The following is a 25,247-nucleotide window of genomic DNA, read 5'->3' on the forward strand; positions in this document are numbered from 1 at the left end:
TGGGGACAAAAAGGTGTAAAATTTCTCTGAGCTGAAAGGTGAGGCAGAGCACCTTGTATATAAAACTATTAAATTGTTTAAATATAGTTTTTCCACATACTGGCAACATGTAAAAAGGTGAGGATGCGTTAACTACATGTTTTATCTCTTTGAGCTCTTGATGCACCATAAACATTACACTGAAATCACTAAAGACAAAGTTTATGCACCCCTGATGCAAAAGTAATCATCACTTAAGAAGATTTTTATTCTTATAGAAGCTCCAGTTTTACATGACAAACACTTCAGAACTTTGTTACAGCATTCCAAGGAACACTGAAGCTGTTCTGAAGGCAGGTGGTGGTTTTCTTATACAGGTAATGGATATTCATACATTATTCTGCGTCTCAGCCCAGAATAAACAGATTGTCTTCTTATAATTCTAGTAACACACATCGCTGTGTAATTTGCATCATGGGAAAAACAAATGATCACCTGCTGCTTCTGTGTGATGGTCAGAGATAATGTCACAACAGAACCTTGAATCTTCATTTTTAAAGGTTTTTTCTTTTTTTACTTTATTGCTGTACATTATATTGAACATGCATGATGAAGGGACCAGTAGAAACGGTCCAAAAATACGTGAAAATTAATCTCGTCACACATTAAGTTTCATTAAAAGTTACGAAGGTTTTTTTCCTTCTGTTACTGTTACCATTTTGGACAATTCCAATTCTTCTAATAAAGGCATTACAAATGCAGGCTGTAAAAATCGAACTGAAGTCATTATTAAAATGCTGGACCACAAACATTACAATGACTAATGAATAAATACTTTTTGAAACTTTTCATTTTGACTTTTAATTTTCTGGAAGGCAGACTGTAAACTTCACAAACCATTGCTACTCCTTTCTGAGTTTTATATTTCAACCCCGTTTCCATAAAATGCTGTGTAAAGTGTAAAAACAAAAACAAAATGAAATTATGTGCAAATCATTTCAACAATATGAAAATAGTACAAAGATAACAAATCAAGTGTTGAAACTGAGGAATTTTTATTGTTTTGTAAAATATATGTCCATTTTAAATTTGATGCTAACAACATGTTGCAAAAAAGTTGGGACAGGGGCATGTTTACCGCTGTGCTATATCACCCCTTTATTTAACAACACTCTGTGTTTGGGAACTGAGGGGGCACTGATGTAGTTCTGAAAATGAAATGTTTTCCCATTTTTGCTTAACATAGGATTTTATCCACTCAACAGTTCAGTCTCCTTTCTCATGCTTTTCATTTTATAATGTGCCAAATGTTTTTAGTGGTGACAGGTCTGAACTGCAGGCAGACCAATTTAGCACCCAGACTCTTGTAATATGGAGCAATGCTGCTGTAATACATGCAGAATGTTGTTTGATATTGTCTTGCTGAAATAATCAACCAAAGATTGCTATTATGAACCGTAGATGATGAAAGGTTCTTTTGCTGTTTTATGTTGAGATACGTTATTCTTGAAATGTTGCACTATTTGCTCATGCAGTCTTTCAGAGTGGTGAACCTCCCTCATCTTTACTCTGAAAGATTCAGCCTCTCTGTGATGCTCATTTTATACCCAATCATGTTACTGACTTGTTGCCAATTAACAACCATTTTTAAACTTTTTTTTAGCATTACACATGGACTTTACCAGCCTTTTGTTACCCCATCCCAACTTTTTTGGAATGTGTTGCTGGCAGCAAATTCAAAATTGGCAAATATAAAATAAATAAATAATTTCTCAGTTTCAACATTTGATATACTGTCTTTGTACTATATTCAATGAAATATAGGGGTTAATGATGTACACAATTGAATTTTGTGTTTATTTACATTTTGGGAATGGGGTTGTAGAATTCCATGGATAATCTTAATTTTTTATCCTTTTTTCCAATGCAGTTAAGTATTTATCATTCAAATCTCAGCCTCCTCACTAAAATGTACTATGATAGAGGACGCGGGGCTGTAGAGAAGAAAGAAATCCAAAAAAGGGGGACACCTCGTTGTCTTTGTAACCCAATGTGAATGTTGTGAAGGCACAACTTTGATCATGCAAACTGAATTGAGTATGAGCCACTGTTCAATATTATTCCATGAAATCATGTTTACTATTTATTCACAGGTTTAAGGTTCAGCTTTATGTTGAAAAAATAATGTAAATTCAACATACAAACCATGGGTGGTAGATAAATGAAATGTTTCTGTTTAAAGATGTTTGTTATTTACATTTCTGTAAATCCTGTAATTGGGCTTCATTTCCTTCATGGCATTGATTTCATACTAAAGTTAGAATACTGTACTGAAAAATATCCTACTGTAGTAAGTAAATACAAAGTGTATTAACATTGTACACTGCATGTGGAATAATAAACAACTTTGAAATAAAAAATAATAAACATCATCATCAAAGACTTTTTAATACTGATGGTAAAAACATACACAATATACACGTGCATTAATATAAACAAACATTTAGAAATAAAACTTCACAATGAATAATACTGTAATGTGTTATGGTGAAATCAACATTAAAATCACATTCACCCATTACGTCTTCTTTCAAGTGCCTCATACGTCAAGTGCACTCCTTCAACTAATTCACTAGTGTATTCATTCCTTCAGTTTTTATGCCATTTCTTCCTACTTCTCCTATGCCTTAATCCAACAGCTGGCCTCTGTCTTCAAAGGACCAGGGTGGGTCTTAGCCTTTGTTCCAACTAATGAGCAAAACACTTGCCAAGTAATTGCCATCAGGCAAAATGTGAGTAAGCTTAACAAAGTCTGGTATTTCTTCACTGGGGAAATACAGTTTGATCCACAATGGCCCTTTGATGCTAAGGTTCCAAACCACTATCATACAAACCTACGTATTTGAGTATAAACGCTGAACTGAGGCAGGCGTTCGGTTCTGCACCGGCCCCGGTACTAAGCCAAAGTGAGCTGCAGTATATTCACAAGGCCACCCCCGACATATTCACACAGGTGCAGCTGAGCAAAGACCAAAACTATAAACACATGGTATCAGTCCAACATCTACGCCATGATTTACTTCTCCATTGTTGTAAACACTAGATTTGACCATCTATTATAAGCTGAAATGTCAGCGAATAAATTGACATGAGCACTCCAATGCTACATCAAACACTCTAAAATCAACCAAATGTTGATTCTTGGCTCTTCGGCCAAAGACTACACTTAACATGACTGCGTTCAAGCTTTGAGATTCTTCATCAACTGGCTGATAGTTTAGAATGATTTTATTTGGTTGTGGAGTGGAGGGTTAATAGGAATGAATGGCACTTACAGCTTGGCGGTCTTGCATAAGGCTGGGGGTGTGGGGTTCCTTAGAACGCTTCGTAGATCATCTAACATTGACACAAAATCACACATTAAAACAAGTCTTAACTAGAATTAGGGGTGCACCATTATCACATGATGTGAAAATCGGGATCATTTCCAATCACTGAGACCACTAAGCGCATAGTATTGGCTTCATAATTTTAGGAGAATACATTAGTTGCGATGATACGTAAACATCTGTTCTACAGTTGAAAATCTCACTTAAGAAGTTGCATATGCTGTTCAGCAATACGTGTAACTCAATGTGGAGGGGGTGGTAGAAAACTGGAAGGTGCGATAAATTTGAATTGAAAAAGCTCGTAAAATGAAAGTACATGTACAGGTACTTCTATTGCACTGTCAGTATCATGCTGTGTAAAACTTAGTGCACCCCTAACTAAAACAAACCTGTTTGAGTAAACTAAAAACAGACATAACACTGGCTTTGAGGTCGTGACACACAATTCCCTGACTGAATTTTTTTCTCTTTTCTTTTAAATGGTGCCATGTTCCTACTTACTATACCACAGAAAAGTGCACTTCATAGTATGTACCATCTATAAAGAAAAAAGACCTTTTTATGGACATACAGAATATAGCTACTGATACAGGCATTATCAGGAGTGCTTAATTGCAAATGTTATGCATATGTAGCAGACTACCATCAATAATGGTACTGAGATCAATTAGCTGCTCATTAATATGACAATCAGAATTTTGATTTACTCACTCAATTTAGCAATGAAATATACATTGTCGTAATTGTCTGTGGATTACTGATTATTTGACACTCTTTATAGATGATCTCATGGTACAGAAGTGCAAACACATTTCCTTCATAAGGCGGACAGGCAGATGGCAAAACAAAATGCTATGCTAACACTGGCTGGCCAACTTAAAATAAGAATACTGAACGGTATCTAAATCTTGAGGCATTATGTATCCATAAATAAACAATCCATAAATGTACCTGCAGTGCATTTTAGTTTTATCTCTCAAAACATAGTGACATACTGATAAAATACTGATTTAGTAAACTTCATTGGCAATAAAAATGTATAGAAATCTCACCTGACTGTACAGACGGAAAGTTTCAAAGGAAAAACATGTAGTAACACTGACGAACATACCTGGAGGTTGTGGTCCAGTAACACAATTCAACTGTAACTAGTCAACTAAGCTTTAAAGTTGTCTAGTTTGTTTGACTGAAATGCTGTAAATTGTTTTTTCCTTCACCAGAAAAAAAAAAAAAAAGTTTGAGGATCAGGCACACCTGGGCTTCATACACAGTAAAATACTGAAACACAGCTTCTAAAGTAACCCACAATCAGTAAGACTCAACAAACAACTCAAGAGTCTTACTCTTTCATCAACTGTCAGTTACTAGAGAAAATAAATGTTCTTTTTTTCAGTTGTTTTTTCCCTCCTCTGTAGTCGAGCCCATGTTTTCCACACAGTCAGTAACGTCTGCATCCTCCGCTCGTTTCCCCATCTCCTCTGTGTTTTCTTCTGTGCAGTCCATGGGTTCCACCATTTCTTCCTCCAGAGTGCTGATTTCCTCATCTTGCAGCTCCACTTCATCTTCTTCCTCTAGCACATGCTCTTCTTCTCCACCTCCCTCTTCCTCCTCTTCTTCCTCCTCATCATAGTCCTCACCAACTCTTACCACTCGTATTTCGCTCATGTCAAAGCCAGAAAATTCCATATCCTCATTACTGTCTCTCTCTCCCTCTCGTTCTTCATCTTCTTCCTCATCCTCTGCCTCGCTGTCTCTCTCGTCTGAGTCGAGCTGCGAGGGTGTGCTGGTTGGCTCTGGTTGGTCGTGAGCCTCCTTCTTGCAGTAGGAGTAGCGATGGTTCATGTGCTGGGAGTAGGAGCCGGAGTGTGAGAAGCGTTTGCCGCATTTATCGCACTGGTAGGGCTTCTCTCCGGAGTGAAGACGCGTGTGTTCAATCAGGTGGTGCTTGTGTTTAAATGCCTTCTTACACACGCCACACTCGTGAGGACGCTTACCTGCACAGCAAAGATGAGTATGTAATTTAAAAGACAGAAATCATCATGTGTGTCCATTTCAAACATTACTTACAGAACTGTAGGAAAAACAGTGAAACCATAGCAGTGTTAACGACTTAACTGCTCTATGCACTTAAAAATGTTCCACAGCAATGCAGTAAAAATGATATCCTCTATGAGCTCAGGAAGAGCCTGATCATTAGCTGCTGTTGTATCAGGTGTGTTGAGGCAAGAAATATTTACAAATGGTGTACTAATAATATCAAATAGTACTGATAATATACCAAACATGAAATATATGTGCTTTCCTGCTCTAACTCACCTGACTTGGTAATGAAAGGGAGGTCTGGTAATATGCTAATGAGATTAATTAAGTGGGCAGGGAAAGCATAACTGCTGGTCAGTCAGCAGCTGGTCAAGGGGGAAATAAACTCTTACTTTGTATATGAATGTGTCCACTCCTGTGTACACACACAGCCCAATGTTTAGCCACAAGACCCAAAACAAAGCCTGCACCTGTGTGTGTGTGTGTGTGTGTGTGTGTGTGTGTGTGTGTGTGTGTGTGTGCGCTATTGTACCTGTGTGTTCGTATTTGTGTCGTAGCAATGAGCTGCTCTTCTGGAAGATTTTGTCACATAGATCACAAGCGTACTGGCCACCTTGCATCTTCCTCCGCTTTCTACTGGGTGAGAGGTCACTGTCAGTCACCCCATCCCATGTGGACACGTTTTCACCCCCAGCATTGGACCTCTCCTGAAGAAAATAAGAGACAGACAGAAAGAGAAAACAGATAAAAATGGAAAAAGAGGCACTGAGACTGACAGTGTTAGAGCTAAATTATGAAAATCCTAGAAGAAATTATGTGGAAAGGCTGGAGGATAAAGAACAAATAAAATCTTTAAAGACAAAGAAAACAGCAGCTCAAATAATTCATTCTTTATGTCTTGGTGCTGGGCACTGTATCATCTACAGAAGTTTAATGGTATTGGTATTAGTATTCGTGACCGGTGACACAAGTGCAAAGCACAGTTGTATGCAAAAGTCTGAACACCCCCAGTCAACTCTAGACAAACTTAACTCTGGTATAATTTTAGTGTACAATTTTCTATTTGCTGATTTTAATATATCGGAAAAAATAAAATATAAAATGTGTCATAACTTTTGCACAGGCCACGTTTTAGGTTTATTTAGGTTTTTTGTTAAATTCAGCAAATGAACAGGAACTGTTCATTAAAATGAGCAGACATGTGGTCTCGTCACTTAGAAAATAAACTAAATATAATTATAGGACTGTAAGTCACTGTTTGAGAAACTTAATAAATGCAAATGAACAGTCATGATAAGTGACAAGAGTTAACTGCACTGTACTGCTGTATGCAGTGTCTGTTTGTTTAACGTTTACAGTACTGTCTCAAGTTCTTTTTGGTGGGAAGCAGAACAGAATCTAAGCTCTGTCCAGCTTCTAAGACATTCTTTAAGCACAGAGTAGCAGTACTCATGAAGCATGGGTTCATGCAAGCTTAACTATCATCTAACACTATGATCACATGATGTATACATGTTGTGATACTGAATTTAAACAGTAGTGTGGCTGTTTTCTTACGTGACTGCCGTTAGGTATGGCTGTTCCTTGTGTTTCTGTGGATGGTGGAGTGGTGGTGGTTTTAGCCTGGTTGGAGGAAGTGGTGTTAGCAGTCTTGCTGTTGGCTGAGGGGGTGGCATAGGTATATGACAGTTGGGGGATAAGGATGGTGCGTTTGTTGGTGGAGAAGGCAGCTCGGAGGCAAGGAACTCCACCCGGCTCTGCTATGGCAACCAACGTTGGCAAAGGTGTTGCTACAATGTTTATTGGACCTGTAGTAGGCTGTGTGACATAAATGGTATTGCTAGGCAATGTATCTTTCTTGAGGCAGGTGAGATTGAGGGGCTCCTCTTGGGCAGGAACAGATGGCTTGGTGGTGGACACTGAAGCGGGAACTGAGGTGTTAGCGTTATTACAGGAGGACTTTGGGAGGGAGAGGTCCAGAGGTTCAGCTTGCACTTCCTCCTCTGAGTCCTCTGTCTTTACTATGACAAGATCATTTGTGGAGAGGTTGAGTGGAGTGAGTGGAGAAGAAGGGGCACTGTTCTGTTCCACTGACGAGTCTTCATGGGGTTCACTTGGAGTGTCGAGGATTTGGGGCTCAGTGTCAGTACTTGGGTCTGGTGGAGTGTTTTCTAAGGTCTGTAGGGGGAAAAAGTGCAAATCTATGTAAGGCACGGATTAAACAGACAGTCTTACATATTCATATAGATTATGTACCTGATCTTTATCTTTATGTCTATGCAGCAAACACGATTATACAAAGTTCCAAAAAAAGTAGGGACAATGTATATGAGAAATAAAAATAGAAAGCAGTGATTTAAATGTAAATCCACTTTGACCTGTATTTAAACAGAAACAGTACAGAGACAAGATACTTAATGTTTTACTTTACCAGCTTCATTGTTGTTAAATGTTCAGCTTTGCCAAAAATGCATCAGCAAATAAGCCAACAGTTTAAGAGTGATGTTCCCCAGTGAGCGATTGCAAGGATTTTGGGAATTTCACCCTCTACAGTGCATATCATTAAAAGATTTAGGGAACCTGGAGAAATATCTGCAGATCTGTGAGTGTGGCAAATTGCAAAATATAAAGAGTGAAGATTTGTTTCACTAAAAAACTGCAAAAAAAATCTCACTTTTAAAACTGGATCAACTGAAGTCTTTAGGCCCAAACTATTATGTATGAATGGGTGTATATTTACCAAAAAAAGAAAAAAATATACACTACTCAAAAAAAATAAAGGGAACACTTAAACAACTCAATATAACTCCAAGTAAATCAAACTTCTGTGAAATCCAACTGTCCACTTAGGAAGCAACACTGATTGACAATCAATTTCACTGCTGTTGTGCAAATGGAATAAACAGGTGGAAATTATTGGCAATTAGCAAGACACACTCAATAAAGGAGTGGTTCTGCAGGTGGGGACCACAGACCACTTCTCAGTACCTCTGCTTTCTGGCTGATGTTTTGGTCACTTTTGAATGTTGGTGGTGCTTTCACACTCGTGGTAGCATGAGATGGACTCTACAACCCTGCAAAATGACCTCCAGCAGGCCACAAATGTGCATGTGTCTGTACAAATGGTTAGAAACCGACTCCATGAGGACGGTATGAGGGCCCGACGTCCACAGATGGGGGTTGTGCTCACAGCCCAACACCGTGCAGGACGCTTGGCATTTGCCAGAGAACACCAGGATTGGCAAATTCGCCACTGGCGCCCTGTGCTCTTCACAGATGAAAGCAGGTTCACACTGAGCACATGTGACAGACGTGACAGAGTCTGGAGACGCTGTGGAGAGTGATCTGCTGCCTGCAACATCCTTCAGCATGACCGGTTTAGCAGTGGGTCAGTAATGGTGTGGGGTGGCATTTCTTTGGAGGGCCGCACAGCCCTCCATGTGCTCGCCAGAGGTAGCCTGACTGCCATTAGGTACTGAGATGAGATCCTGAGACCCCTTGTGAAGACCATATGCTGGTGCGGTTGGCCCTGGGTTCCTCCTAATGCAGGACAATGCTAGACCTCATGTGGCTGGAGTGTGTCAGCAGTTCCTGCAAGATGAAGGCATTGAAGCTATGGACTGGCCCGCCCATTCCCCAGACCTGAATCCGATTGAGCACATCTGGGACATCATGTCTCGCTCCATCCACCAACGCCACGTTGCACCACAGACTGTCCAAGAGTTGGCGGATGCTTAAGTCCAGGTCTGGGAGAAGATCCCTCAGGAGACCATCCGCCACCTCATCAGGAGCATGCCCAGGCGTTGTAGGGAGGTCATACAGGCACGTGGAGGCCACACACAATACTGAGCCTCATTTTGACTTGTTTTAAGGACATTAGATCAAAGTTGGATCAGCCTGTCGTGTGTTTTTCCACTTTAATTTTGTGTATGACTCCAAATCCAGGCCTCTATTGGTTAATAAATTTGACTTCCATTGATGATTTTTGTGTGATTTTGTTGTCAGCACATTAAACTTTGTACAGAACAAAGTATTCAATGAGAATATTTCATTCATTCAGATCTAGGATGTGTTATTTGAGTGTTCCCTTTATTTTTTTGAGCAGTGTATATATACTTAATAAGCTAAAGCATCAAATATTATGTTTTTGTATTGTTTTCAGTTACAGGTCAACCATTCCACATAGTGTCTTAACTTCCTTGCAAAGGGGATTTGTACTTTATCCTGAACCCATGTGGGTAGCATGTTTTATGTTTCAAATGTTCAGGTGTCTCTTACTTACCTGCTCTAAGGTTTCTGTCGGATAACCGGGGGGTCGGAGTGATATCTTCTTGGAGCGCATTCTTTGAAACCACCTACTAACTACATCCAGAGGAAGACTGACTGACTCAGCAACTCGAGCCAGCTGCTCCTCACTGGGGTGCGAGTCTTTGCTGTAAGCTTTAAGAAGGGGCAGAAGACTCTCCACTGGTGGTGCAGAGTCGTCCTCTCCCAGAAGAGAGGAGAGAGATCCTTGTTCATCACTGTTGAGACAGCTGAGGAGATCGGCGCTGCTCGGGCTGTTGTCACAGAACAGACATGTGGCGTAGTTATGGAAGCCGTCACCACAAGCAACACCACTGTGAGCTGTTGTTGATTCTGAGCCTATACTCTTTGCTGCTGTTCCTCCTCTCTCTCTCTGTACAGCTCCATCATCTGTCTGAATAATGGGTTCAATCTCAGCTGGAGACTTAGGCTCTGTTTTGATCTGAATGTCCTGTAGCAAAGTGCTGCTAAGGTCTTCAGGCTGGCAGCTGTCCCTGGAAGTTATGGTATCTTCTGCAGTCTGGTTCAGCTCTGCACATGATCTTTGCTCTTCTGCCAGTGTTGTTTTTTCTGGGCTTAACTTCTGCTCTGTGATTTTAGACTCTATGATTGGACTTATCTGTGTGTTTGGATGAACAGTTGTTAATTGTCTGACCACCAGACCCTGTGACCCATCTGTTCTCCTCAGCAGCAGCACTGTTGGCTGAGTAAGCTTTGTGTGTGCAGGATGTGACTGGACCAGTTTGGTTACCTTGAAGATGGATGGTGTTTTACTGGAATTACCTGTTTGGATGGGTTTAAGGATGTTTATCTGTGTAGAAATTGGCTTAGGGGTGCTTGCCATTTGGGTTAGAGTGATGTTTGGCTGTGCTGAATTAACCTGTACCACCTTTGGAGGCTGGGCTGAGTTAACCTGCACAACCTTTGCAGGCTGGACTGAGTTAACCTGTACCACCTTTGGAGGCTGGGCAGAGTTGACCTGTACCACCTTTTGTTGTTGTGTTGAGTTGACCTGTACCACCTTTGGTGGTGCCACAGTTGTCTGTGCTAATACAGGCTGCACTGTGTTCATCTTTGATGTACTGATTTGTGGGTCTACGTTGTAGTTGATGATAATTTTGGCATTTCCATCCTGATCCACCACTGGCAGAGAGATGGCAGAGATCATCTGTGCCTGGGGTTGAGGAGCCTGCACAACCACTGCTTGTGTTTGTGGCTGCAACTGACCAACTATCTTAGCGGTAGTTCCGTTAGCGTTTGTGCTAGCCACTACCTGCCGGATCACGTTTCCATCCATTGCTGCTTTTAAAGCATTCTGTAAATCACTTAGGTTAATACTGATTGGCTGGACAAGACCCACAGTAGGTACAACCAAAGTCTGTACCACACCCTGAGGGGCAGCATTCTGAATGGGAATTCCACCCCCATTATTTGTGGTGGCAGTGGTGGTGGTAGTGGTTGTGGTAACAACTGGTGTAGTTGTGACAGGTTTGAGTTCATGATTTACGGGTTCTTGTTTAATTTGTTTGGGTGGGAGCTGTTCCTGTAAAGGTTTGTTAGTAATGTCCACTTTCTCCCGCAAGAGGATGCGCGTAGGCCGCGACAGGGTGAGTGCAGCTTTGACCCCAGGGGTGCGAGGCAGGCCGTTAACAGCATGGGGCGATCCTACACACTTCTTGCTGCTGATGTGAGAGCTGTAGGAGCCAGAGTGAGAGAAGCGCTTCTTACAGTTAGAGCATTCATATGGCTTCTCGCCTGGAGAGAAGAGAGGAGAGAACAGTCCTTCATTCTGCAATTATATAGCAGTTATTTCATTTTTTGGACAAAAAAAATTCTTTAGTGTCACAAACAAATACAAAAGGCAAAACATAAACTGTGCAGCTGAAATGCTGGTAAAACAACTTTACAATAGAAGACAGTCAGTGACACAGTTCACAAACAAAATAACATGGCAGTGTTACTATAGCAACTAACCGCTGTGGATGCGCAGGTGTTCCTTCAGGTGATGTTTGTATTTAAAGGCTTTAAAACACTCTGTGCACTTAAACTTCCTGTTTCCTCCCAACTGTGACACAGCCCTCTAAGAAAGAGAATGAAAAAGAAATACAAAGAAAGAACATCAAAATCCATGTAGACTGTGAAAAATTTTCATTTTGTTTAGTTGTATATGCTTGTTTTGTATGAAAGTTACATTCTGTTTATGTGTAAAATGAATAAGATAATAAAAATGTATGTGGCTCAGGATATATATTTGTCATTTCTGTGGGGTGAAGGTATTCAGCACGCACAAAATCTCTTATAGACAGAGATCATACACATTTAATATATATCTTTAGGGTTGAATATGTATGCAAGTATAATAACGTAAAGGCACAGTATGTAAGATGTAGTGGCATCTAGGGGTGAGGCTGCAGATTGCAATCATTCTTATGAATGAATACCCCTCCCTTACTCCTCCCTTTCCAAGTGTGAAGCAGAACCTATTGTAGCAATCATGTGTTTGCTTCTTTGATGACAAGGATTCACCCTGCCTTGCTTTTTCTTCCATTTCTTCAAATTTGAGTTCTCAAACTTCTCACAACACAAAATGGTTAGTCAGCACCGGCAGCAACCACTGATTCTTCTTCTTTTTTTTCTTTTTTTTTATGCCTTCCATCTGGTCCTATAGCACCACCAAATTCAAGCTATTACTCTTTAGAGCCAGTGTTAGGTTTGTCCATTCTGAGCGATTGTAGAAACATGACAGCAACACAGGGCATTCTTTGGTGGAAAAGGACCTGCTCCTATGTAGATAGGAAGGGCTCATCCTAAGCTATACACATTTACAGTTACAGGTGATTATACCCTAATAAAAACATAGTTTTGTATTCCGTATTCCATTTTTGCTAACAGGACCCCCTAAATCTTACACACTGCACCTTTAAGACACACTATGTAAGGCACCTGTTCTCGTCCGTTTTTGTGAGCAGTCATGTGCCGGTCAAGCTGTGTGCGGTATGTGAAGGTATAGCTGCAGAGCGAACAGCTGAAATCGTCCTCGCTCTTCTCATGGCGCAGTTTAATGTGCTCCTTGAGTGACGTGTGCCGCTTGTAACCCCGGGAACAGTATGGACACGTGTGGAGTTGAGAGAACTCATCAGGTGTACCTAAAGGTGATGGTGGGAAAACATTTTACTGATTTATGCTTCTGAACTAAAACAGAAAAGGTGCAAAAAAAGATTACAGAGAGTAAGAAAGGGAACAGAGTGGACAGCCTTAGTTAGATAGCTTGAACAGTGATTAGTACCATTCTCGTCATGGCCTCCTCTCTCTGGCGTGCTCTGTTCCTCCTCTGGGACTTCTGGATAAATGGTTCCTTCATTCCCTTCCGGTGGTGTTTCTTTTTCCCTGCCTTCCTCATTCTCGTCATCGGTTACACATTCCTCTTTTGTTGAAATGCAGATAGTATAGTAGATCAGCACACACACACCAACACACACTTCATCATTGTCCTTATGCTGTGGGAGCCTTTTAGGTCCAGGTGCTCCATGAAAAAAGCAAGACTAGCACAGAAAACTTGTAAAACAGACTGAAATGAACACACACCTGTTCCCACTTACTGCTTTAAATGATACACATCTGTTCTTTCAAACCAGCCAAGAAACACATTATGCTTATTTGAGTTTGTAAGAGAGAGTTGCCCACCAGACAGCATGATATAAAAACTCTCATTCAGAATGGTATATCATTATTTATTTTCTGGTCTGCCTTTGTGTGTATTTGTCATATGTACAGTGCTTGAAATGCTTGTGTTTGAGGCTCAGATAATTATTCTCTACACCTGTACAACACAATATATACACAAAAGAAAAAAACAACCTACAGATATTTGTACCAAGATCGCAAGCATCAAATCATATGGTTTCCCAGTTTTAGCAGTATACAGCTGTATAGAGTTGGGATGTGGAATATCTGGCCATACAACAGTCGTTCATATTTTCCAATTTATTAGACACTGTAGCCTAAGTCATGTGCTCAGACTGTGGCTGGTGGAAATTTTGTTATTAAAAGTCTTCTTACTCTGTCAGCTTATCACACAACACAACCTGAGTCTGCTCTCTCTCTCTTTCTTTGACTTTGAAGTAAAAAGAAATTTTTCATTGTGTATGAAGTAGTAAGTATGTTTAGGTATGTATCACAGCAAAGAAAACCAAATTGTTGTTGCTAATGAATTAAACATTAGAAATATACTATATGGGACTTTGGAAGTTGTGACTATAAGGTCACTGTCTCTTGACACCTATGAGAATTATACAAAAAATAAATATCTGGATAATAAACAAGAATATGTACATTTTCAATAGGAATATTATATAATATGAATATATATGTGTGCAGGAATAAATGTATAGGACTAGCTGAAGCCTATATATATATATATATATATATATATATATATATATATATATATATATATATATATATATATATATATATATATATAAGTAATATCATGTCATATTATCGTATTGTGATTAATTATGTCATAATATAGTTTTCTGAGCAAACTGTAGATTTCATCATAAGTCCTTTTTAACTAGATTTTGTGAAGCAACTACTGTTTTTTTCCCTTCTTTGTTAAACCTCAGAAAAAATGTATATTTTGATACCAATCAAGTATTACATTCAACTTACCTTTGACTCTAACTTCCCGTATCAAAGCATCCGGCCCCAGGTTACCATCTGTACAATTCCAGACATTGTTTTTTTTTTATTAGTTTATTATAGGCTTTGTAATTGTAAAGTAAAAAGATTTAGCTGTTTGAGTACTGACCTTTCTCTGTGTGTCCGTTGTGTAGCTGCTGTGCTGCACTGAGCTGGAATACTGTTGGCTTTTCATCTGGAGCATCTGAAATGCTGTCTTCCTCCACGATGTGGAGTTTGTCTTCGTCATCAGAATCTGAAGCTGCTTCGGACACATTAGAGAAACTCCTCACTGCATGAGAAAGAAGGAGATTGTGTGTGATTATTACTTCTTCATCTAATTAAAATGAACTTGAGATGAATTAGGCCATATTTTCCAAATGCAATTTGGCATAAAGTGCCCCAAAAGATGATACAGTGAGCATCACATTTTCTCTTGCACTTCTGACAGGTGTTCACAGGTCTCTCCTTGGGTTTACATGCACCAGTAAATGGCTAGCTAAAGCTGATACCATTTCCTACAGGGGGATACTCTGGATAGCCTTTTTTTTTTTTACTGAAAGGCAAGTGATGGGAGCCACTCAGGTCACATCTGATCAGGTACCACTCTATTAAATTCCAAAGCAATTAATTTCCCCACACTAGATGTCTTGCGAAAGTTAAGGCAATTAAATAAAACTAAAAGGGCTTAGTAAGACTCATTGAGTTGACACAGGTGTGTTGGTTCACACTGCAGGAAAAGTTCAATTCACACTATTTCTGAAGTGAGCAACGATAATGACGGTCTAGAAATAACACAAATGTCACAATGTAAAAGCTTTGAGGTTCTTTATTTATTCTATTTTTGTCTCATGAATGTGCATATTAAACTCAGTAACAATGGGACAGAATTTCCTTGTCTTGGGAGGCCAGCAAGCTTGCTGGAAAATTCATCACTGGATGCCTGTAGGTTGGAGTCTGTCCAAAACGGCTTTTTTGCACACGCATGCGCGTGTCATTAGCGAATATAATCTCATTCCTTCAGCTGCTTCCTGTGTAGACTCAGTGAAGTGGAGAAAGATGGAGCAGAGGGATGAGAATGGCTGGAATGTAGATACATAATGTAGATACACCATCAATGTCTGTTTCTAACTCTCCTGTCTTTAATAGCACCATGTTCAAGAGAGGATACCTGCAAGCCTCGGCCTCCAAAGACTGCTGCTTATGGTCTCACAGTCCACCACAAACTTTTGAGATTTTGAATTTTTACAATCTATTTCTCTTTATAGCCTACTTACAATTCATTTTAAAGTTGAAAGGACCAAACTGAGCAAAAGGCAAGTAAAAGTGGCATATTTTATATTATATATTTATAGCATATTTTGGTCTGTGTTCAGGAAGATTTTCTGAGTAAATACACTTAGATGTCAGTTTATTACCTTGTACTTGCACTGTATGTCCAAAACACTTTTTCTAATCAGTAAATTCACAGCTATTTTAAGGTGCACACATTGCTAATACATTCAGTGGCGCACACACAGAGCTCGTATAATGTCCATAGACACTCACTAATTAGTAGAATGGGACGCTGTGGAGCAGCTGCACATCAGCCTAAAGTCACCATGCCCAATATCAAGCATCAGCTAGAGGGGTATAAAGCCCCCCAGCATTGGGCTGTGGAACTGCGTTCCCCAGAGTGATGGAGATCTATCCAGTACCTTTGGGGTGAGTTGGAGTGGCGTTTGTGGTCCAGATCCAGGACTGGACTAATGCTGCACTAACGCATTTGTGGATGAGTGCAATCCAGCCCTCAAAGCCAACTTTCAACATTTAGTGCACATGTCAGGTTTCAGTCCTTGTGGGCATAAACACCGCAGACTTCAGCACACTACCTCATTAAACACACCTGATTCAGCTCATCAGCTGATTAGCAAGACCTTCATGAACTGAATTAAAAGGATTGGTTGAGGAGGTCCCCAGTTTGGGGGGCAAGGGTGGGGGGCAAGCTTCTCATTGTAAACAGCTTATAAAGAAAAGTTGGAAGAGTAGGTAAATAGATAACTTATTGGCCATTTTAGTCAGTAATTGTAAACCTACAAAGTGCACCTATATGGCTGGAGGAGCTGAAAAAAAGATGACTGGGTGGAGTTAAACTGACAATTTTCACTTCTATTTCTTACTTTCCAATCAGACTTATGTCACTTTCAGACAGCAAGACAGCAAAAATAGTAGTAGTAGTAGTAGTAGTAGTAGTAGTAGTATTTGTGAGCATGTGTGAGTTAAAGAAAAAGGGAGAGAGCGGTACATGTACTGAATTAGTGCAGTGGTGTGTGTGACTCAGTCTCTATGGGGAGTCAGCAGGAGCGGTAAGAGTCCCCAGGGCATTATATAAATTACTTCTGACGTTTTGAGGAATTCATCATGACATTACAGAGCGCAGCCTTTGAATACAAACACTCACACAATCTTATGAGCTAAATACTGCTCTACCTATGCCTGAACCCTTAACGTTTCTCTCAATAACCAAAATGAAATGTTTTGGCTTATTAAACGAATAATGTTTTCTGTAATGTTGTCAAAGTTAATATCATATTAATGTGCTCCTCACGGTTTTTCATGACTGAACATCAACAATACCTTTTTCTGTTCACTGACGCTTGAACCTTTAAATAGTTCCACAATTCAAACATACCCTGAGTGCAGGTCAGAATGTTATTACTACGTTTCCATTAAATAATAAAAATGGACGAATCTTTTTACTTTATAGTCCGTTGACTTTGGTGGTGACTGGTTTTGTTTGCATCTGTCTCGTCAGTCCTGAATTCAATGTGTCCAGGTCTCAGTCTTGACTCAAACTCACCTCTAATGGTCTTGACTACAAGATTACAAACTAATAACAGTAACATTAGCAGTGGCAGATTCCTTTGGCAAACTAGCAGGAGAACTGTGGATATATCAAGAACCTGGAAGACGTAATCACTGCGTTCACATGATTTTATGTCCAGGTTGATCACTGATAAACAATTCTAATTAATTTTTTGTACTTAGTCCACTCATACGGCCATGCTGCTTTTTAAGTAAATGAACTATTGAGATTAGTTGTTTTAATAATTTGATAGTACTAGTTTTTTTTTTTTACATTTTCCAGCAGTAGTTCAACTTAACAAAGAAAGCAAAACAGACTAAACCTACATGCACACACACACACGCAGTAACAAGCAGGGTAGATGACACTGAACCTCCCACCATAAATGAGCCTATTTACAGACACCCCTCCACTTGTCTTCCCTTTCTTTCTGAAATCCAGAGATTTCAAAGCCATTTTCAACATTTTCACATTTATGCACTATACTGTGCATCTACTAGGACTGCACAATCTATTGTTTGTGAATTGCTATCATGTTGAGCAATATACTCAGATTACATCGCTGTGTTCCAAGCATCTTGCCCTATTACAGTTCCCTGTGCATGTTTTGTTTCTCAAAATAATGCAGATCGTATCACAAGTCACTTTATTACTAACTTTAATTTACCAAACACACAAACAGGTATGAGCTCTTCATGGTGAAGAAAACAGCCTTATTCTGCTTAAGTATAATAACAATAATAATATGAACAATACTGACTGGGCTTGTTTCAGCACATAAAATCTGTATTCTTGATTCTGTCTGATAAACGTGCTAGAACACAACTTGTCAACAGGAAGTGATGTAATGGTACTTAGGTGAAGGAAGAACAGGCAATTTTAGGTTCCTGTTTTCTCCAATCTCACTTTCTTACTACATTTTATGTGTGAAAGTGTGTGTGTGTGTGTGTATTTATGCATATGTGTTCGGTGGCAGGTTGACACCAACATGCGTGCATTGTTTAAAAAAAGCTTTCAACAGATGTAAAGTAATAAACTGATAACAACAATGAAAACATTAAATCAATATACAACACAAAGTAGTTAGCAATAAATCTGGTTATCGATTAGTTGGCTTGACAGTGCTTACGCTCCCATTCTACCATTATATCAGTTAAAAGAAAAACAAACTGCAGAGAAGCCCCACACATTCTCAAACATCATCTAAAACGGTTTTCCTCAGCAGTTCACCAGTTAACTTATAGACCACACAGTGCATTCAGGGCAGCTCAGCATAGTGAGTTTCTAATTTGTTATCTTTGACTGAAGGGATGAGGTACTTTTTGAAACTGTTTTGTTTAAACTGCTTGGCTATTCTGGCTAAAAGGCCTTGTTAATATGATTTAGAAGTGTGTATAATATATAATACTAATGTTAATAATGCTTGTGTTTTTCATTCTTTAAATAAAACTGTGTATTTTTACTGTACTTTTTCTTCCAACCCTAATTCATCTGAAACATGGGGTCATACACACATGCAGTCACACAAAATCCTGATCGAATACCTGAACACAGTGGCCCAACGTTCTCAAATCCAACAAATCTGGAAGCTGGGCTGTCGCCTGTGACTGCTGTGAATTCTCTAGAATGTTCTCCTTCATTCACACCAGTTCATTCAGCTTTGCAGTTCTTTTTTTTTTACTTTGTATAACCAACTGCCAACATCAGAGTGTGCAAGTTTGTCTGAGAATGCTGGGAAAGTGTGTCATGAGCTTAACAAAGATAAACTCGCTCCCTCTCTTTCCCTTCCTCTTCTCTCACTGAGTGTCAATGAGAAACTCACCCACCCACACAGTTTCTTTCTAACAGGCCGGTCAGTTATTGTGAGAAGCTACAAGACCAGCATCTCTCACAGCTCCTGTGCATGATCTTTCTCCCTTTCACAGCCCCTGTGTCTCTGTGCCTGTCACAGTCTCTGCGTCTCTGTGCCTGTCACAGTCTCTGCGTCTCTGTGCCTGTCACAGTCTCTGCGTCTCTGTGCCTGTCACAGTCTCTGAGTCTCTGTGCCTGTCACAGTCTCTGCGTCTCTGTGCCTGTCACAGTCTCTGAGTCTCTGTGCCTGTCACAGTCTCTGCGTCTCTGTGCCTGTCACAGTCTCTGAGTCTCTGTGCCTGTCACAGTCTCTGCGTCTCTGTGCCTGTCACAGTCTCTGCGTCTCTGTGGCTGTCACAGTCTCTGCGTCTCTGTGCCTGTCACAGTCTCGGTGTCGCTGTGCCTGTCACAGTCTCTGCGTCTCTGTGCCTGTTACAGTCTCTGCGTCTCTGTGCCTGTTACAGTCTCTGCGTCTCTGTGCCTGTCACAGTCTCTGCGTCTCTGTGCCTGTCACAGTCTCTGCGTCTCTGTGCCTGTCACAGTCTTGGTGTCGCTGTGCCTGTCACAGTCTCTGCGTCTCTGTGCCTGTTACAGTCTCTGCGTCTCTGTGCCTGTTACAGTCTCTGCGTCTCTGTGCCTGTCACAGTCTCTGCGTCTCTGTGCCTGTTACAGTCTCTGCGTCTCTGTGCCTGTCACAGTCTCTGAGTCTCTGTGCCTGTCACAGTCTCTGCGTCTCTGTGCCTGTCACAGTCTCTGCGTCTCTGTGCCTGTCACAGTCTCTGCGTCTCCGTGCCTGTCACAGTCTCTGCGTCTCTGTGCCTGTCACAGTCTCTGTGTCTGTGAGCAGCTTTTTATTTCTATTCATGGAAGTCAAAATCTCAAAGAGCTGAAGACTCAACACATGCAGCACCTGAAAGGCAAACAGACTTGGCAGGTACAGCCCATCCACTATGACCTCATAATCAACACAGTCATGTTTCCATGGTAACCCATGTTTCCTGTGGCGTTTCCTGGGATGAGGTGATTTGGCTCGTTATGCAGCGCACCTGCTGCCGCCCTCTCTCGCTCTCTCTCTCTCACTCTCTCTCTCACACACACACACAAAAATACACAATACACCAAATTTACAGGTTTACAGGTATGACTGTGTGTTTGTCTGAGTGAGTGATGGTAAGAATGCAGGTTTTATTTTATCTTGTTATATTTTATATTTATCTTATTCCCTACATGTGAATGTCTGTCTTATACTGTGCACTGTGAGCTCCTGTAACCAAACCCAAATTCCTTGTATGCGTAGCCTACCTGGCTAATAAAGCTTGATTCTGATTCACACATACAAACATGACACACACACACACACACACACACACACACACTGCACAACTCAAACACTTGTTCAGAGTCAGTCTATAATCATTCAGTCAAAATTAATAAGTGAGTGTTTAAAAAGATTAAATGTTGTCAGTTATTACTGATGAAGTTAGGCTGCACAATATATTGCAGTATCAGCCTTTGTACTATCAACTAGGGTGGGCAACATGACGACACGTACATGCTTTTCTGAACATATTGTGGATATTGTCAGTACTTAAAGAACAACAATCAACTACGTGTCTTCACAAAGTGAGCATAGTTAGGTCTGTTTAATAGGATTTATTGCAGCACAGTTGGTTAAATATTGAATAAAAATCATTGTAGTTGAGGGTTTATAATTTATTATTATAATTATTGTTGTTGTTATTATTATTGTTATGGTATCTGTATAAATGGCACTACAGTTTATCTATTGTAAAAAAGTCATGCTATAATATTCTGGCCGTACTGCCCACCTCCAGGATCAATCTTGCAGAAGACAATAATAATATTTAGCAATAAGCAAATAAGCACCTAACAAGTCATTTCATTTTTCTTTACTGTTTGCCCTGCGCCTCCTGGTTAATCACAGGTAAATAATTATGGTCAAAAATAATTAAGGCCAATCTTAAACCACATCAAGTGTTCATTGAAGTGTTTTAATATACTGCAAGGCACATCACAGTTGCAACATACAGCAATGTAACTGCCACATAACAACACACTTAACTGGTGTCACTTTTGGTGTCATATTCTTTTCTAATGTTAAAATAATAACAAAATGTGTTATTCATAACTATGCACAGAAATATTTTAAAGCATTTTGTGTCAAACTGAACACAACTGATGTGTCTAGTTAAAGAAAGAATGTGCTCTTTTTTTAACACATCTCTTTAAGAGTGTAATATTTTTTGCAGCACTGTGATAAACGTGATATTAAGTGGAACAGAAGCAGTTTCCAGAAAGCACAGTCACATGTCTATTCTAAAGATCCTTTTAAGTCTTTACAAAAAACTAAGTTTGCAATTATTGATTATTTTCATTTTTGAAGACTGTATCTTGAATTATTAAGTATTATGATTACCAGTGTTGATTACTATTAATTACTACTATTTTAATTACTTATTTTTATTTACTATATATTATTTACTGCAGATAAGTGATTTATACCATGTGCTATATGCTAGCCATGTCTGTTTTTCTGCAACACTGCACAGCTAGCTTGCCTACATACTCTCATTTATTTTTTGTATTTTGTTTGTATCTGGAGTTGAACTGCTTGAATTGCCAGAGTCTCGAAAGATGTCCCAAATCACAATGAGTCCAGTGTGAAGAGATGGCAACTGTGTGCTACTGCTGAGAATCTAGCATTGAGCCTGATAAACAGTGTCGGGGTCATAAAAAATGCTAAGCGTATCCACTGTTGATATGGCTTTCCCATTTTCTTATGTATCTGAATTACTGAATTAACTGCATACTGTCAAATATTACATTTCAGGACATAAACCAAACATTTAATGTTTTATCAGCATTTTTGTACTGTTTTAACCTTTTCCATAACATGTTCACTTACTGAATGGTAAAGAGACTAACCAGTAGGCTGTTTCAGATTTAGAACAGTACAGTCTATCACAGACAAACAGCTTGACTCCAATATGATCTGATGTCAACCTAAAACTTGTTGAACATCCACTACATCCCTGGACCTCCTCAAGAATGTTACTATTGGTTGAAATGTACTGAAACCCTATAGACCTCCATTAAAATCCATTTGATCTCTCTCCAAATAAAAGTAGCTGAATTAACGAAATTGAGTTCCATGGCTGGAGCACATACCTGCCGACACAGCAGGCTTTGATGGAGTCAGTTCAGTGCTCATGCTTCTTTAGTAATACATTCATTATGCCTGCCTAATCAGCCAAAAAAGGGAAAACATTTTTAAAAAACACCAAAACAGAGCTTACATTTATTAATATGCCTATAATTGTTTTTATTCACTGGCACTTCATGCATGTATGCAAGCATATGAGCACTCTGTGTATCACTGAGTATCAGTGACTAAAAAAAACTGTATTTGGATTATGGGCTACATTTGCGTACCTCTGTCCTCCCTATTCCACCATGTGTCATCCTCACATAGCCTGAAATACACCCACGCTCATCATCTCAAAACTAAACATGCTGACACACTCACAGACCACAACAAATAAACAAACAAATATGTTAACAGAGCAGCTGAGGTCCTACAGGCTGAGACGTCTTTACTTTTGGGTTCAGGAGCCCGGAAACTTGGCGATAAGAGGAAAAGCGCCTCATTTACAAAACCACCCTCTGACTCAAAATGTCAAAATGCCTACAGCACGCTCCTTTCAGTTCACATTCTCCTGCTTTTTAATTAAACCTGATGTGCCTTCAGAATACGACTGCATGAGACTGCAAAATGATATTTGTCAATTGTGCTACTATGCAAAATGCCTTTACAACAGACTGAAAACAAGAAGTGTTCTTACAGTTCTGTTATACGAGCACTGTATATAATGTATAATAATGGTCAGAGTCCCTTTCTACCCATTTTCCAAAAGTATCCTAAGTACAAGGCTTACACTGTTTCCAAAAATCAGATATTGTTGTATTATTTACTCTACTCTGAATACTCTTGCTGATCGCGTAAAATTTTTAGGAGTAATAATCTGGACAATAGATGTCATCATATGCTTGTATGCTGCTCTTCTCTTTCTTGTACAGAAATCTCCACAATTGTTGCTGGTATCATTGGTAAATACAAGCAAAGGCTATGGAAATATGTTTGCTCTTACAATGAAAACATGAGAGAAATCTTTTCAGTCAGTTAATGAGTGAGTCAGTTGACTTTTCTCAGGCTCTTCCAGACACAGTTATGTGCACCATCTAACTATTCACATAATTCATATTTGCTTGCCGTATATTGTAATGCTTTCCAGAAGGATATCTGTGGTGACATCAAATCATAAACATAAGCTGACAAGTCAACAACACAACTTTTATGTTAAAAACAGTGCTGTGTTTGGTGGAGTTAAGGTCATGCAAACAAGTTCATAATCCCTACTATATTTGTTTGGATAAATGGCATCATGAATACCAGCAGATCAAAATCGGCCTACCTCTATCAGAAGGATTCACTGGACAGTGACTTTGGTTGATTTTACCTCATTTTTGGGGTAAACAATATCAAGCTCATGAATAACAAATCCATTTTTCATAGCTCTTTAGTTCATCTTTTTTGGTGCTAACTTTGGAGGCTGTACATACTGTACACTGCTGTTAATTCAATACTAACTTAGCACAGATTAAAGTGTTACAAACACCAATAGTCACCAAAATTAAAGCAATGGTTTATTCCTAATTTAAAGGAGTTTGGAAACAACAGGAAATTATGACATAAATGTACTATAAATAGCTATCTCTTCAGCAAAATTCAGTCACTGCTTTCTGAATATGATGCATTCTGCATACTGATTTTGCTATACAGCTTTCTCTTTGATTAGAAAATCATCTATAGCTCTGTTCATCATCAAAACGTTCTGAATTGTTTATAGCTATACTCTTCATAACAATGATTCCAGTGATGTAATGTGGAATGTTGTATACAAAAAAACTACAAAGCTTTCATATTGGTGCAACTTAAAAAGTTGGCCAATACACACTACATTGATAAAAGTATTCATTCACCCATCGAAATCATTGAATTCAGTTGTTCCATTCACTTCCAAGGCCTCAGGAGCTCAGTGAATTCCAGTGTGGTACCGTGATCGGACGCCACCTGTGCAACATGTCCATTCATGACATTTCCTCACTATTAAATATTCCACAGTCAACTGTCAGTGTTATTATAACAAAGTGGAAGCGATTGGGACAGCAACTCAGCCACGAAGTGGTAAGCCATGTAAAATGACAGAGCGGGGTCAGCAGATGCTGAGGCGCATAGTGCACAGAGATCACCAAATTTCTGCAGAGTCAATCACTACAGACCTCCAAATTAGAATAGCTGAAGATTAGCTGAAGAACACATAGAGAGCTTCATGGAATGGGTTTCCATGGCTGAGCAGCTGCATCCAAGGCTTACATCACCAAGCGCAATGCAAAGCATCAAATGCAGTGGTGTAAAGTGCCACCACTGGACTCTAGACTGGACTCTCAGTGGAGACGTGTTCTCTGGAGTTGCCAATTACGCTTCTACATCTGGCAATCCAATGGACGACTCTGGGTTTGATGGTTGCCAGTAGAACGGTACTTGTCTGACTGCATTGTGCCAAGTGTAAAGTTTGGTGGATTGGGGATTATTGCGTGGGGTTGTGTTTCAGGAGTTGGGCTCGACCCCTTAGTTCCAGTGAAAAGAACTCTTAATGCTTCAGCAGAACAAGATATTTTGGACTATTTCATGCTCTCAACTTTGTGGGAACAGTTTGGGGATGGCCCCTTCCTGTTCCAACATGACAGTGCACAAAGCAAGACCCTTAAAGACACGGATGAGTGAGTTAGGTGTGGAAGAACTTGACTGACCTGCACAGAGTCCTGACCTCAACATGATAGAACACCTTTGGGATGAATTAGAGCGGAGACTGTGAGCCAGGCCTTCTCGTCCAACATCAGTGTCTGACCTCACAAATGCTCTTCTGGAAGAATGGTCAAAAATAAACATACACACTCCTAAACCTTGTAGAAGGCCTTCACAGAATAGTTAAAGCTGCAAAGGGTGGGCCGACATCATATTAAACCCTATGGATTAAGAATGGGATGACATTTAATTTCATATGCGGGTAAAG

General features: G+C 39.7%; 1 protein-coding gene across 2 annotated transcripts in view; it reads right to left on the reverse strand.

Annotated features, from left to right (window-relative positions):
- Window positions 1–2,094: 2,094 nt before the first annotated feature.
- The window catches only part of zeb1a (zinc finger E-box binding homeobox 1a), a 37,830-nt gene continuing 14,677 nt past the window's right edge, over window positions 2,095–25,247 (reverse strand). For both annotated transcript variants that reach the window (XM_017723258.2, XM_017723259.2), the window contains exons 2-10: window positions 14,527–14,688; window positions 14,388–14,435; window positions 13,000–13,137; window positions 12,657–12,859; window positions 11,688–11,793; window positions 9,691–11,468; window positions 6,966–7,586; window positions 5,941–6,115; window positions 2,095–5,362 (exon numbers count right to left, since the gene is read on the reverse strand). In XM_017723258.2, the coding sequence (XP_017578747.1) occupies window positions 4,758–5,362; window positions 5,941–6,115; window positions 6,966–7,586; window positions 9,691–11,468; window positions 11,688–11,793; window positions 12,657–12,859; window positions 13,000–13,137; window positions 14,388–14,435; window positions 14,527–14,688 (3,836 nt within the window). In that variant the 3' untranslated portion in view covers window positions 2,095–4,757. The remainder of the gene's footprint in view (window positions 5,363–5,940; window positions 6,116–6,965; window positions 7,587–9,690; window positions 11,469–11,687; window positions 11,794–12,656; window positions 12,860–12,999; window positions 13,138–14,387; window positions 14,436–14,526; window positions 14,689–25,247) is intronic.

Source organism: Pygocentrus nattereri, chromosome 19 (genome assembly GCF_015220715.1).
Source record: "Pygocentrus nattereri isolate fPygNat1 chromosome 19, fPygNat1.pri, whole genome shotgun sequence".
NCBI classification, from domain to species: Eukaryota; Metazoa; Chordata; class Actinopteri; order Characiformes; family Serrasalmidae; genus Pygocentrus; species Pygocentrus nattereri.